The 15,647-nt window shown below is 45.3% G+C and overlaps 1 protein-coding gene across 1 annotated transcript in view; it reads right to left on the bottom strand.

The window, feature by feature from the left end:
• Positions 1-2,888: 2,888 nt before the first annotated feature.
• Positions 2,889-15,647, bottom strand: part of csmd2 (CUB and Sushi multiple domains 2) — a gene marked incomplete at both ends in the record, with an annotated part of 366,782 nt that continues 354,023 nt past the window's right edge. The window contains 6 exons of the mRNA XM_084080385.1: positions 2,889-3,048; positions 3,317-3,449; positions 11,756-11,843; positions 13,104-13,216; positions 14,277-14,438; positions 14,684-14,749. Coding sequence (XP_083936511.1) covers positions 2,889-3,048; positions 3,317-3,449; positions 11,756-11,843; positions 13,104-13,216; positions 14,277-14,438; positions 14,684-14,749 — 722 coding nt within the window. The remainder of the gene's footprint in view (positions 3,049-3,316; positions 3,450-11,755; positions 11,844-13,103; positions 13,217-14,276; positions 14,439-14,683; positions 14,750-15,647) is intronic.

Below are 15,647 nucleotides of genomic sequence, written 5' to 3' on the forward strand. Positions count from 1 at the left end.
TGCATATTGGTCTCAGGGTAAGTACATACTTGTTAAACAAATTAAGATATACTGTAGGTGGATCTAGCCTTGGAGAAAACAACACAAATAAAAGGCTGACAGTGAGACTTCCTTACCTAAGAAAATTCACTTTTTCCGATATCGTTCAGAGACAAATGGGACAAAATAGCAACAATTTCAAGAGTAACAGTCTCAAGGCTTCTGTGTACTGTATCCATGGAGGAATGTCACTAGCTTGGCCCAGGCCATGCCATTGTATATCCCTTAAAACATGTGAGAACGAGGCATGAAGGTAGTAACTGACCCCTGCGTCATGCGCATAGAGAGAGCAGAGCGAATCCGAAGAGTCCTGTCTCTTTATTTAACAGTGTCCATTTAGGTGCATCTCCTTGAAAGGTGGCTAGAACTCATCTAGCCGCACTTTCTATTCAGTGTGAGTCTTGATGCAATGCAACAGCAACAACAAGAAAAAGAAAATCCCACCAAGACACAAAAATGTCAAGTGATTGCATGTGGATTCCCAACAACGAAAGAGAGAGAGGACGAAAGTTTGATACAGCACCGGAGACTGCCGTTACCATCTGTTCCTTCTCTCGGTGGTCCTATACAGTACACTGTCACTCGGCTTCTTGATAGACACTACATCGATTTATTGATGTCCGCGGGATCCTCGTGGATGTAATATTTCTATGCCCTGTCTTCAGCTTTTCTAAAAATGCTCCTTGCAGAGAGGGGGAAATGCCAGCACACGCTGAATTATCTGTCCTGTGTCTGCTTGAATCTTTGGGGATGTAGTGATAACAGAACAAAGATAGACAGGAGATGCTTTGGGGCAGATTGCTGATTCAGCCACAACAGACATGTGCATGGGAGCACATACACGCACGCACGCACACGCACACGCACACGCACACGCACACGCACACACACACACACACACACACGCGCGCGCAAGCACGCACGCACGCACAAACAAACACACGCACACGCACACACACCAGCACGCACGCACGAACAAACTCAAACACACTTTCTCTTTGCAGCTTCACTAAGTGCTTTTTTCAGCCCAAGCTACCTATTAACCCCTGCTCCGGACACAGCTGCCTTAGCAAGCAGAATTTCCTCCCTGCTTTAACAAAAAAGGACAGTTGAGATCAAAAAGTATCCGTGTCTCCATAAAACGGCCTCCAAAACTCATTGAACTAAAAATTCACCCTCAGCAACAGGTTCGCAGCCTCCAATGAAGCTGGTCAGGGTAAGAAAAGAAGAACAAAAACAAAAAGTCGCCCATTTAAAACTCCGCCGCAATCCAATGAAAGCAAGACGAGAGAATCAACCACAGATTGCCGTCTCTCTGACTTACACAGGTCAACACGGACCGTCCGTTACACAGTTCACTCGCGGATGTCTGCTTATCTACGGGCCGCTTTCTTTGCTCGGAGCCGACCAGAAAATAATTCCTTTGGGTTTTGGCGTCGGACAGTAATGAATAGTCATCACAGCATTGCTCCGCCTGCCAGCTGCATTTCTCTGGTGGAAGCTATTCCTCAATGGTATGGAGACATGAGAAGGAGACCGTGTAAATATACCACAGAAGCTGTTGTTGTTCGGGGTTCCATCACTGCCGTGGTTGTCTCGACGTGGCTGTCTTTTTTTCTCCCCCTCTTCCCCTCTCTCTCTTTCGTTCATTTGTTTTTGTCTCCTGTGTAAAAGGAGCCTTTGCCATCGCAGGAGATGTGAGAATGTATTGAATGTATTTTGGCGAATAAAGCCTGATTTAGACTTAGTTGCACACCAGTGTCGTGCGCCAAAAATAGCCAGTCTACGCCAGCCAGCTCACAACACGGCGCTATGCCACACATAGTGACGCGTTGCAGGCTCGTAGATCGGCTATTTTCGCGCGCTACACTGGCGCGCCGCTAAGCAGAAATCAGGCTTAAAAATAAGCCTTCTCCCTTCCCTGTTCCCAGGGAACCGTAGGTGTCCTCTGTTGGCAGGCAAGCAAAGACTGGGCGCCCTTCTCTTCCCCTGGCTGAATGGAAGATGAATGCAGGGGTGTCAGGGTAAAGGGGTGGGAGGAGAGATGATAAGACGTAGGGGGAAAAGGGCAAGGGCAAGAGAAGGCAGGGGAAAAAATATGTTTTAGGGGAACGAGTGGAAAAAGAAAGGTTGATGATTGGGCCACAGGGGAATGCATGAAAAAGAGAAAAAAGAAAAGGGAAGAAAGTTAAAGGTGAGCAAAAAAGGAATGGAGGGATGGCAATGGTGGTGGGGGAGAAACAGAGAGCACAAACACAGGGAATCCCATTAAAGTATTATCAGACACACCAAGCACCACCATTTTCAACAGTGCTTTACTTGCAATTCCATAACTAAGGAAAATACACTATCTCTGACTTTTTCCAATAGAACACAAAGCAGACCGAGCGTCTTATGGAGCCGCATTAATATGAGAGACGCAGATAAGGCGAGAAACGTAACGAAAAAAAGAAATCAAATCACAAATGACTCCCCAGCACCGCTCACAGAGTGTGGACTTGGGAGACTTTCAGACCTTTAGAAAATCCTTGAGGGATGCTATAAAATATTTAGTTAGAAATTGGATTCTGACAATCTGCGCGTTGTTGCTTCAGCAGTTTCCTGCTTCTGCTTAGCTGACTGAGTGTCAGTCTATTTGGCGGTATAAGCGGCGGGACGGTAATACACTTTTAAAAGGCGTCTCGCTCCTTTTCTTAACAAATCGTGCACGGCCGAAAGAAGCCCCCGACAGAAGGCTGGGAGGGCCTGATATCTTGCACATCTAAAAAGCTATATATCAAGCCCACGCATATATCCTACAGTGAGCCAACATGGAGGCATGGGATTCTTACCTCGGGAGGAACTGGCTGCTATACTGCCGTGCACACCGTGCTGACAGTGAACTCCGTTTCACTGGCCATGATGTCCGTGGGCTGGATGTTGCGGTCGTACATGGGGTTCTCAAACGTGGCCCGTCCGTTGGTGTTCTCATGGCCTACGTAGCCGTTGAATGGGACTTTGGGTCTTCTTCTGAGATTATTTAAATGACAAAAAGACAGAAAATGATAAGAAAGTGACATTTTCACAAAATGTTACACTTGTTTATTTTGAAAATGTTTTATTTACTATATTGGATCTAGTTGAGCTGTTATTAAATGCAACTGAGTAGTATTACGAATTAAGAATCAAGAAAAACTCAAGTAAAAAATGATTGAGGAGTGAATTCTGTGCATGAATGAAATGATCTTTGTCCAGATCCTTCACACTATGTTCAATGTATCGTAATGCAGTGGCTTACCTATGTTTGTAGAGGTACAGGGCAAAGCCCGCAATGATCATAGCTATGAAAGGCACTAGGATGGCTGCTGCCACTGAGCTACTGTTGGAGGCGAAGTTATACCCGGGGCTGTCTCTGCTGGGGTCTAGGCTCTCTAGAGGAGAGACAGAGAAGAGAATGCCCCTTCAGTCATGTATAAGAAGTATAATATTATGCACACTGTATATCATATTTATCACATACAGTACTCAGCCTTTATTTTGCCCTGGGTGATGGGGAGTGTTCAAAGGACTGCCCTGGGTGAGGGGAGTGTTCAAAGGACCGAGAGGGTTATATGCTGGTGCTGATTGGTCAAATGCCCAAGGGGCTATGCGGGAGCCCGGCCTATCAGAGCAAGCTGAAGATGCAGCGTCACCAGGGGATCATACGGTAGCTGACAATACACTGCAACTGAAATTCCACCGTGTGTTGAACTGGCACCGAAGCGACCTCAGTAATGTAAGGAATTTACCATGACAACCATGGATGCCGTTGGTTGCTGTGGATGGTTTGGTCAAATTCACGGCTGAGGAAACACTGGAGTATATCCGTGCAAAGGAACCAAATTACAGAGTAAAACAGCAACCTTTGATGGTTCACATAAAGGCTGCGCCAACAAAGGTGAGGCATGCCAGCAACACCTTCTGTGTTCTGAGACATCTCTCTCTCTCTCTCTCTCTCTCAGAGAGAGAGAGAGAGAGAGAGAGAGAGAGTACAGCATGAACTTTTTGAATCACCAATAAAAGAAAACCAAGGAGACAGACAATACACATAAAAAAAGAAAAACGAGATAGAAAATGTATGTACACTAAAAGAAACTAAGATTATGTTTTTCTTCATCCAGGAAACATCAAATTCCATTAGAATTACTTTTAATTATTGACATCATGAAGGCCCTGGCAGCTATGTTTCAGATTTACTGCAGCAACCACGGGGAGAGTGATGGCCCACCTGTTCATCAGAGAATGCCAAGAAATCTCCAATAAAGTCCAAGTAACAAACAATAAGGAATTCAATTAGCAGGCTCTGCAGTGGCGGCCAATCAGCCCCCTGCTGTGTGAATGCGTGCGTGCAAACACTCGCAGCTGTGTGAGCCCCATAATACATGTACAGGCACACACCACACACACCAAGACTATGCACACAATCATATGCTTGAAAAAAAATACACACCTACATTGCATTAAACACCGTCAAAAAAAGAAAAGAAAAGCGCAAATTGAATAGGATCATTTCCAAGACACACACACACACTCGCTCACGCGTGTCAGAGAACCCACGCACGTGCACAAAACACACATGGATGCCCTGGCACCAACCCCAATCGTCTCTACATTAATAAAGAACTGTTTGTTCAATCTGTGTGCAGTGGCAGCGTAACGGGGTGAAGGGCCGAGCAGTGGGAAGCTGTGTGTGTGTGTGTGTGTGTGTGTGTGTGTGTGTGTGTGTGTGTGTGTGTGTGTGTGTGTGTGTGTGTGTGTGCGTGTGTGTGTGTGTACAACAGCTACTGGGAGCTGACGAGGCAACTCTTCATTGTAGGGTAATTTCACACGTGCTAACTTTACACAAAGTTAGCACATGAGCAACTAGCAGGGAGGCTTAGGCCTGTCACAATTATTACATAATCGCCTAATCGCAATTATTTGAGATAAACGCAATTATTTTGCAGAATCGTCAGAATCTTAAAAAAGTGACGCGTTGTAAGCTTGTAGATCAGCTATTTCCGGCCTTTCTTTTTAAATATAAAATTATTGAATATGTCAGTAATTTCTTTGTATGTTATGTTATTTGTCATATCTGCCCTGTGCAATTTTGTATTACAAAATTCTGATTATGTTCCAATGTTCAATGCCAAAAACACAATTAAATCGCTAATCGCAATTATTTGTGTGAAAATGAATCGTCAACTTAAATGTTGTAATCAACGAAGGGCTATGTTTGGGAAACACTGCTCTAGGTAATTGCAAGTAAAGTTGAGCAGGAAAGCACTTTGTTAGTTTAAAGTTGGCATTAGCAAAATAAACACATTCACGTTGAAAGCAATCTGGGAACCCATTCGGTTAAAAAAGAAGAACATTCTGAAAGGCAGAATCTGTCTTTAGAGATTACATTGAAAGGTAATAATATTTATAATATTTATTTCCAAAATAATCAATCAATGTCCAGTTTACTAGCCCTGCCACCAGCACAGATTAGAGATCATAAATCATAAATAAGCTGTATTGTAATATTATTAATTATGCCAGGCCGATCATAATCATTCAGCAACTCTACAATTTCAACTGTAACCAGATCAAATAATGTTGATCATAATATGTATGTCTTTGCCAATGCCAGAGGTAGTTTTTTTTTTTTTTTTAAACTTTGTTTATTGGATTTTTCTGCAGCAGTATTCAGCATTAAAAAAACATAAGGTACAGAAAAGCTTTTTAAAGCAGCCAATAAAATACAACATTCCAATAGACACATTCAATTATCAGCCCAAACATGAGGAGTTTTAACCATTTTAACTACCGTAATTACTACTACTACTATAATACTTTGTTGACTGGGGTCCGCTGGGACAAATCCCTCGAAAAATTGCCAATCTATAAGCTAACAACTTGTCGTATTGTGAGTTTGATAGATAGGCTATTTGCACTCGCGTTGCGAGGTTGTAGGTTGGCTATTTTCAACGAATGTTCACCCCAGAATAGGGTTCATGCGGTTAAAGATCTCCTTCTGACTTATTAAAGGCTTGGCACCATTTTATATACAGTATGTGACCTTATTAAACCGTATAACCATACGTCCTCTGGGCTCTCAAGGTGAAGTCTTTCTGACCGTCTCTCGGTTCAATGAAAACACAGCTGGGAGCGCTAGCTGTGCATTTGGAATGTTCTTCCCATGACCGTAAGGCATCTCTCTTCACTATGGTTCCTCTTGGTTTGGCTGGCTTGATGGACACACACAATTGTTGCATTCATAACTTATGCTATTGCTAATTAGTGTGGTTGCCCAACAGGGCAACCAGACTATAGTACTCTATACTCTTTATTTCTTTATTTATAGATAAACTTTTTTTCAGACGCATCTCCTCCCACAGTTTTTATCCCCTAATGTTGTGCCATATATCAAAATGACCGTCTAAATCGGGAATCGTGCGCTTGTATAGGGCTAAGAGATTGTTTGAATAGTTTAATTGATATTGATTTATTAGTGCATTAAATTTGCCCCATCCGCTTTAATGGAAAAGTGACAAAACTCAAATTCAAGTATTTTTTTCTCAGAAACCGTAAGAGCTAGAGTTATCAGATTTGGAGGGATAATTCATAATATTGTCCGAAATTATTGAAAAAAATATCACACCATTCGGCCTCATGGTGGCGCTATAACAGCCCCCTTTACCTTTTGGCCTATAACTCTTGAACCGTAGGTCGTAAAATCAAAATTTCTTTTTCCCTGGATTCCTTGGGTCACGACGCATCTTCCCATATAGGCCACGCCCATTTGCGTCAGGATAGATTTTCCGCCATTTTGAATTTTCTTCAAAACACACTTTTTGCTCCTTTTCCTTCAATTTTTTTCCAAATCTCACACAAATCGGTACACGTGATCTATGGACCCATGCGATAAACATATCCAAACGGTTTTGTAATAGTCCTTACCGTTCTTCCGTAAATGCCTTCCAAAGTTAGCGGGAGGAACCCGTTTTACCCAAATTAGAATCACATGTCGAGGGTGATTTACTCAACGAGTCCCCAAAAGCATTTCTACTTTGATCCATAGGGGGCGCCACGAATGCTTGAAATGTAACCGTTTGATGCAAAAACCTTATTTTTGGGGGATCAATCCTCTCAAAATGAAACGCAAGCGATCTCAGGAGTGACGTGACGATGTAATTGGCGCAGTCTCCGACGGTATTCCTCCCGGCGTATTACTGGAGTCCCGACGGCGTCGGCGCAACCACACTCTGCAATTTCCCCGGAATTGCGACGCGTCTAGTTATCTATCAAACTGTATTATTATGTTAATTATTGTCTCCGCCAGGCCGAAAGGCATGGCGAGAGAGTATGTTTTCCACCCCGTCCGTCCGTCCGTGTGTGTGTCCGTGTGTGTGTCTGTGTGTGTCACCGTCCGTCTGTGACCAGCTAATCTCCGGCACCGTTGTCTTGATCGTAGCGAAACTGTGCACACACACTCCCTGGATGCCAATTCAGAACCTTTGCCCCCAATTTTTCTCATGGGCCTTTCATAGCGCCACCAGGAGGCCGATTTGTGCAAAACATATTTTTTGACAGCACTCCTACAGATTTTGTCCAAAAATCACGCAAATCGGTATACAGTATCTCTGTAGTCATTCAACGAAACGTGTCTTTCAGATTTCTCATATTCCATCCTGATTGGCTAAAAATGTCTTCCAAAGTTTGCAGGAGTGCTCCGTTTTGAACAAAATACCTCAAATCATGAACACAGCATGCAATATCCGTGAAAATTTGCACACACATTCCCATTAGGCCGAGGAAGAAATACCATTTGAAAATTTTCAAATCAGCCTCATGGTGGCGCTATAACAGGCCGGTTCGTGTTTTTACCTATAATTGCACCGTTCTGTGTAAAACTTTGTATGCACACTCCCTAGAGGTCAAGGAAAAACCTTTGCCCTGTATTTTTCACATCTTCCTTTTATAGCGCCACCAGCAGGCCGACTTATGTAAAACCCATTATTTTATACTACTCCTTCCAATGTTATCCAAATTTCACGCAAATCGGTACACATGATCTCTATAGTCATGTGATCACGACGGATGTGTTTGATTTTTCATATGCCATACTGATTGGCTAAGATTAGCATCTAAAGTTTGCATTATTGGCTTGTTTTGAACAAAATTCCGCAAATCATGAACGCACCGTCCAATTGCGCTCAAACTTTGCACGCACATTCACACTACTAGAAGCTCGCCCCCGCTACGCGGGGGCTCGCGTCTAGCCCGCGGCCACGCCCACGTTGCGCCCGAGGCCACTTGGCAACTCATATAAGTGGCGTAGCGTCATGAGGGTCAGTGGGGCCGTGGCGCGGTCAGTGAAGACCCTGTAGTGCGGATATGTGGCATAGAGGGGCAGATTGTAAATCCCCAGAGGAAACATCCGTGGGCTACCATTGGTTCAGCGATGTGTGCGGTCGCCCTGCGGCCCCTCCTCCTCCACCAATGTGCAGTATTGAGAGCCCTGACGTCACAAGAATTGGAGCGATGGGCACTGCACTGTGGTTGGTTAGGGTACACCTAGGGCCCAGGTAGAACCCAGTTAAAGCCTGCATGGGCAAACCCAGTTAGGACCCGCCTTGGTCCCACATAAACATGGCTAGTTGGGGCCCACCTAAGGGCCAGGTAGAAGCTACTTATAGCCTGCATGGGCATCGCAGTTGGGACTGAAGTGGATGCCGCTGACATTGCTGACATGGGGTCCATATGGTTTAGCCCACCTTGAAACCATATGGGAACTACGCTGGCATGCTGGCTGTAATGCAAACGCTGCATCATACCTGCAGTGTGTAGTTTGATGTTGTGTGTGTAGCAGATATACCTGCAGTGTGTAGATCAATGTCCATATGAAAGTCAATGCCCAGCAGTGTTTTTTTTCCCCAGCAGAGTTTCTAGTGTCTCTGTGTCTCTCTGGAAGAGGTTGCACATGAACTCTGCAGCCGCACTGAGGCGCTCCAACACGAACACTCTGACATTAAGCTGCTTCACACAACAAACATCAGCACCACGCTGCTGTTTGTCCAAAAGACACAATATCTCCTCTCCCACCGACGTCATGTGTTCATTTATCGACAGCCATACAGACTCCTTTTGACACATTTTACCTCGTTTATCCAGCTCTCACTGACTCTCCACATCGGGCTGTTATTTTGCTGCGATCAAGTCAACGATGTGAGAGATTAGCTATCACAGACGGACGGACAGGGGGTGAAACATAGTCTTGCGCCATGCCTTTCGGCCTGGCGGAGACAATAAAAAAACGAAAGTAAAGGAAATGGCCATTTCTGCAACAGAAGTAGTCAACAAACTATACTATGAAAACATGGGCCACATTGGCAAAGAATGTAAGAAAGAGGCAATCATGTAGAAAATAGCCGATCTACAAGCTTACAAAGCCTCTCAACGTGAGGCGTTTCGAGCTTGTAGATCGGCTATTTTCACAATATTTACTTGTGGAACGGAGTCAAACAGAATGGGGGGGTCCCAGATCAAGTACGTGTATTTGGGGGGGGGGGGGGGGGCGGCGGCGTGAAAGGGTTGATAAGCACTGCTCTAATTATCTGAAATCACTACATGACCATAATGCAGCCTAACATGCGTTGCAGGGGGCGGTCCTGCCATTACGTTAGTTACTGTAGTTGCTGTGGAGCTACATAGTTCTCCAGAAGACACACACAAACATACACCATCTACAATGGACGAACTGAGCAGCAATATTGACATTCACCACACGAACGTGCATTGTTGACAAAGTGATTGCACAGCCGCTGCAGGCATGACAACCACGTTAGCGTTAGCGACATGGCAGCTATCACAGCGCCCTGTCCGTCGTGCTGCAACTGCCTGTGATGGCTACAGCAGTAACAGCAAGCTGTCTGCGATGCCATTGTCTGGAGACTGCTCTTAGCGTGACACGACCAATGAGAGTGAGCGCTGTAGTTGTTGCTAAGATACGGTGGCGTCTCTGCCCCATAGCTTGTAGATCTCTCACACATGATTGGCGTAGGCTGCGTTGCCAGGTCTGACTTTGTGTCTAAGCAATGGTCGGCTTATTTTTGCGCGCCTTTGGGCTCGTTTGCATTGTGCGCACGGCAGCGCTTGTTTAGCGTACGTCAGCGCGACGTGGCAACGGACGTGGCAACGTGAAAGGTGATTGGCTGGTGAAAAGAAACACCCGGACGTGAATTGTGTGTTGGCGAAGTGATTTGCATAAGTATTGGAGCATAATGCGTTTGATATTAATTGTACATCCTGCAAGTACAGTGATGGGATGCGAAGCAGCTGGTGTCACAGGCAGAATATTGAGGAATTTTGGGGGAAAATGTGGAGTTAGTTGGGCCATGTGTCTGCTTGGCAATTGAGCACACACACTCGTGTACACTCCATGACTGTGGCCGTCAATTATGGTAGCAAGATGTTGAGGAACAAATGCCACCCTTTTAACATTGGCCTGTTATAGCGCCACCAACAGGTCTAATTTAGCGAAACATGTTTTTAACAAAATGCCTCAAATCATGAATGCAGTCAGTGTCCGATCGTCGTGCAAGGCCTAAGAAGAAATGGCAACCTTTTCACGTTGGCCTATTATAGCGCCACCAGGAGGCCACAATAGCCTACCTGACCTGGCGGAGACCTGTGCTCCGAGGAGCACTTTTTCTAGTTATTGTATTATTTTATTCTGTGTGTATGTGCATCCATGTTAATATGTTTATATGTGGGCATATCCGTGTGTGTGTGTGTGTGTGTGTGTGTGTGTGTGTGTGTGTGTGTGTGTGTGTGTGTGTGTGTGTGTGTGTGTGTGTGTGTGTGTGTGTGTGTGTGTGTCTGTGTGTGTGTGTGTGTGTGTGTGTGTGTGTGTGTGTGTGTGTGCGTGTGTCTGTGCGTGCGTGTGTGCGTGCTTGTATGTGTGTATGAGGGTATTGTATCAAATGGGGGTCTGTGGTCTAATGCATATCAAAGCGAGGGTCCTTGAAAATAAAAAGGCTGAGAATCACATGGCTCACAGTATCCAGGGTCCAGCTGAACTAGGCTTAAACCTGCTTCGACTTGTTCTTTTTCTCTTCTGTCTTCCCTGATCTCTCTCTCTCCCTTTCTCTCACTCACATCTCTCTCTCTGTCTCTATTTATGGATCGTTCCTGATACTTTCCTCTGCACAGCCAGAGATGTGGCGGGGAAAGTATTTTCAGTTGTGAGCTAGAACAATTGAACCACTGAAGTGATACTGTGTGTGTGTGTGTGTGTGTGTGTGTGTGTGTGTGTGTGTGTGTGTGTGTGTGTGTGTGTGTGTGTGTGTGTGTGTGTGTGTGTGTGTGTGTGTGTGTGTGTGTGTGTGTGTGTGTGTGTGTGTGTGTGTACACCAGCCTCTGTATATATATCATTCATGTGAGCTTTGTTGCCTACTTAATTGTAATTCACTAGCTGCTGCTACATAGGTATTGTCTGGTGTCAGTTGCTTTATCCCGTACCGACAGCCGATTGTGCTGTTGTGAGATGTCTAATTAGTGTGTGAGCTGAGAAAGAACAAATCCTTTACGACAGACTCTGTGTACTTCAAGCGAGCAGTAAATAGGGCTTCACAGCAGCAACCATGGTATGGTTATGTATATGTATTACATAGCCACGGTAAAAGCCAGAGAGGGGGTTGCACGGTTCGTCACAGAGACTTGTTCAACTCACCCAGCCTCTGGAGACCGAACTGACCAAAGCCTTTTCCTCGTACGAAGCCTTGGTAGACGAAGGAGCTGGATGAAGGGAGGTAGGACACCTGGGGAGGAGGAGGAGGAATGGAGAGGACAGATACACACAGCAACTGTCAGTCTGTGCTTGAAAAAAGGTGTATCATCATCAAAGTGTCAGCCGCTGCCATGTCGCAGAGAAAGGAAATATCACGTCACAGCGGTTGAGAGGAGCTCTGGACGGATGATATTTAATTTGACACTCGACGCTTCTCTGATCGTGAGCACGAGCGTAAACAAGGCCATGAAAAGCCGCGGCCCGGTGCCGTCTACACCACAAGACACGTCCGGAGGAATGCTTGAATTCGCATGCAAGTCGAGTAAATGCGTATACATTGTGTGTGATAAGCTGCGACCAGCTATTGGTTTGCCTGGAGGTTGCATGATGTGAGTTAGGATGCAAAGTACAGACGCGTCGTACAATATTACATTAAATGAATACAAATCACGGTTAGGTGTTGTGTGTCCTCCCTGCCATGGCATCGCAACAGTCATCAATGGTTTTGTATTGTGGCCGCACTTTAATGGTCTGGAGCGACAGACAGACCAATCAACAGAGTGGCTTATTAAAGATCAACAACAATGTGTGTTGTATAAAATGTTTCTCCTATAATGACACGCCCAAAATAGGGACGTCAGGTTGAAAGTGGTTAAGTCTGTCTGTGGGTTATATAAATATTTAACAATGAAAAGTTGTAACACGAGCTTGTGACCAAAATAATAACTATAATGGACCCATTGGAACAAAGGTTATTTTTCCTATTTCCTGAAAAGTAATGGTTTTGCACATACAAGGTTCGATGATAATTATGTAAACACCTGAAAGACAAGGACACACACACACACACGGGCACACACACACAGACACTGTGACCTGCTTTATTTAAATTCTAGCTGGAGTGTGTTGCACTGGAGGTGCAGTAGGTGGGTGAGCGTAATATGGAACAGGGGAGGGAAGGCGGCCTGTCGAGCCCTGATTACCAAGCAATGATTTAACTGACATTTTAATTAAAGAGAAAACTCTTGGTGGGCCCTACATCTCCCCAGAGTGACAGGGTTAGTGTGGGTGTGTGTGGCTCTGCATATTTCTCAATTTGCCACTTGTTCATTTGCGCACGCTATATACGCGCGGCTCACGGTGAGAATTCAAACATGTACGTGTATTATTGTGTGTGTGAGTGTGTGCTTGTGCGCTGGTGTGTATGTATGTGTTTAAGTACTGTAGGCGTGAAACCATGTGCCCTTCACTCGGGCCCTTTATTGAGTGTGACCCCAGTACTTGTACTTACATGTCCGTCAAGGGCCCAGTTGTCTATTTTGAACTTGTTGACAAAGATCTCCACAGGGCCTCTGATCTGGTGCACCTGCAGCAGCAGTTGGGCTTCCTCTCTCTTATAGGTACCTGAACAGAGCACGGTGGGATGGGTTGATTAGCCTTTGCTACTGACCGAGGATAATGCGTTTTATGAAAAAAACTATGTTCTATAATTCACCATACTTGACCCATAATTCAATGTTTTTATTTACGCCGTGACACAGAAGAGGTCAGCCGTCTAGAACAGCATCTGTCTGTTTGTCCGTCTGTCCCCCACATGTTGCCCAAATATTGAGATGACTGATGTCATTAATGTCTCTGTTGGTGTCTGCAGCTAATCCACTACTCCGATCAGCAGGCCAAGGAACACAATCCCCAAACATTTTTCAAATCTGTCAACAACAACTGTTTGTGTGAATTTATAAAGTCCTTGATACACTGCAAGCGTCAGACGCGCACGTTATCAAATGCACCCATTGTTTACAACAGCTGGCGCCACCCAGGAGGCGTCAATTAGACCTGTGGGCACAGACAGTCCAAAATGAGTTGGAGAAACAGGCATTGTTCCCTAAACCCTGATGTCATATCAATGATCTCAAGATATGGGTATAAAAGGGACACAGGCAGCAGCGTAACGAGGCAACAGTGGGCCCTCAACGCATAGTGGTCACCGCGGGCCCTCACACCCCCCCCCCGCCGTGGCCGTCGGGGATTTTAAACAAAACAGAACATACAAAACAGCCCAAACTGTGCATTTCGGTCTATAAACCAAGAAGATAGTGGCGTACTGTTCAGTAGTTACGAGGTCTATATGAACGTGTACCTCGCCTCTTCTGACTTCCAGTGTTGCCAGATTTTGCGAGAGAATTTTACCGACGGCACGGGTGGGCACCAAATGACTCTGGGCCACAACGCAACTGCGTTATCTGCGTCACGGTAGTTACGCGTCTGGACATAGACAGACCAATACAAAGATCTCCATATATGGGCATAAAAGGGACACAGACAGACAAGTCGGGAGTGACGCAAGGTCAGGCGGTTCTTTTTTATGATACCAAGTATAGAGGTGGAATCCGTCCAACAAAGTATATATGGATTAAGTGGTTAAACAAGCTCAGTTTAACCCCCCCCCCCCCACTGTACAGACCTGCCAGTTTGAGCTCCACGCCACTGTGGTCGATAAGCGTCCCGTTGACTCGGTTGCTGAAGGGTTCAAAGGCATTGATGCTGAGCATGGCTGGCTGCTTCTTCCCCAGGTACTCGTAAGAACCCCTCCACAGAGAATTCTTGGCAAACACACCACCTGGGACTAAGAGATGGAGGAAGGGAGAGAGAGAGAGAGAGAGGAAAGGACAGATGGAGGGATGAGAGAGGGAGGGGGGAGGCAACGGGGAAGGCAAGGGAGGTAAGCAGGCAAGTAGAGGGATGAAAAATAAAATACAAACACTTGTATTTATTCCAAGAATAGAAAAAAAACTTCAAGAGTCTTCGCTGTCAGTAAAATCCAGACGAGAGGGAAATACAGACCACAATAAGTGGTGTTTGTTTTTGTACCTCTTAGTGTGGTGGGAGGTTCCTGCACAGTCCCCACGGGGTTCAGACCACTTGGACGGGTGTCAGCTGAACAGCAAAAGACAAAAATAGACCTTAAGTCAGATAAAATATGTGTATAGAGGTTATCTCTGAAGCGCTGTAAATATGTGCCTCAGGAAGAGAGAGAGTGAGAAAGAGAGAGACAGAGGGATTAAGGAGGTGAAGAGGGAGGGAGGGATAAAGATAAAGTAGGTACTGTAGTAGGCAAGTAGAGGAATGAAAAATAAAACACAAACACTTGTATTTATTCCAAGAACAGAAAGGAACTTCAGTAATCTTCACTCATGGTGCTCATAATTGCTCTACCCATTTAGCATGAAAGGTCATATAAGGTGTTGAATGCAAGCACACTGTATTTGCATAAGTCTGTTTACATGTAGACATACACAGGCACAAATAAACACAGCTGACACACATAAGCATGTGCACGCATGCACGCACGCACGCACGCACGCACGCACGCACGCACGCACGCACGCACGCACGCACGCGCCCTATGTTTTATTAGCTGTCAGGACTTTGAGCTGCTCCTCAGGTGCTGTTAATATCCTGTACATCGGTGCTAAGGCCAGCATTCTCTCCTACCTCCAGCCTCAGAATATCCATCAGCCTGCCGTACTTCAGCAACCCTCCTCAGCCTGGCATCCATCAAGAAGCACACATACTGTACTGTACGTACCCCCCCCCCCCCTCTGGAATAGCCCTTCCCCTATTTAAGCCATTAGCATCTACCATAGATAATTGTGAGTCTCTATGACTCTATTTTTCCTATATGTATTTAGAGACCAGTGCCCCGGGGCAACTTAATGGCAGTCTATTTATCTGATAGACCTTGTTAACACCGCCCAGACATTTATAAGAGGTTCTTTTCTCGCTAACCTAATCAATGGGACACATTGGCCTAATCAGGTTCTGGGCCCCTTGT

Source organism: Gymnoscopelus microlampas, assembly GCF_963454915.1.
Source record: "Gymnoscopelus microlampas genome assembly, chromosome: 15".
In the NCBI taxonomy this organism is placed as follows: domain Eukaryota; kingdom Metazoa; phylum Chordata; class Actinopteri; order Myctophiformes; family Myctophidae; genus Gymnoscopelus; species Gymnoscopelus microlampas.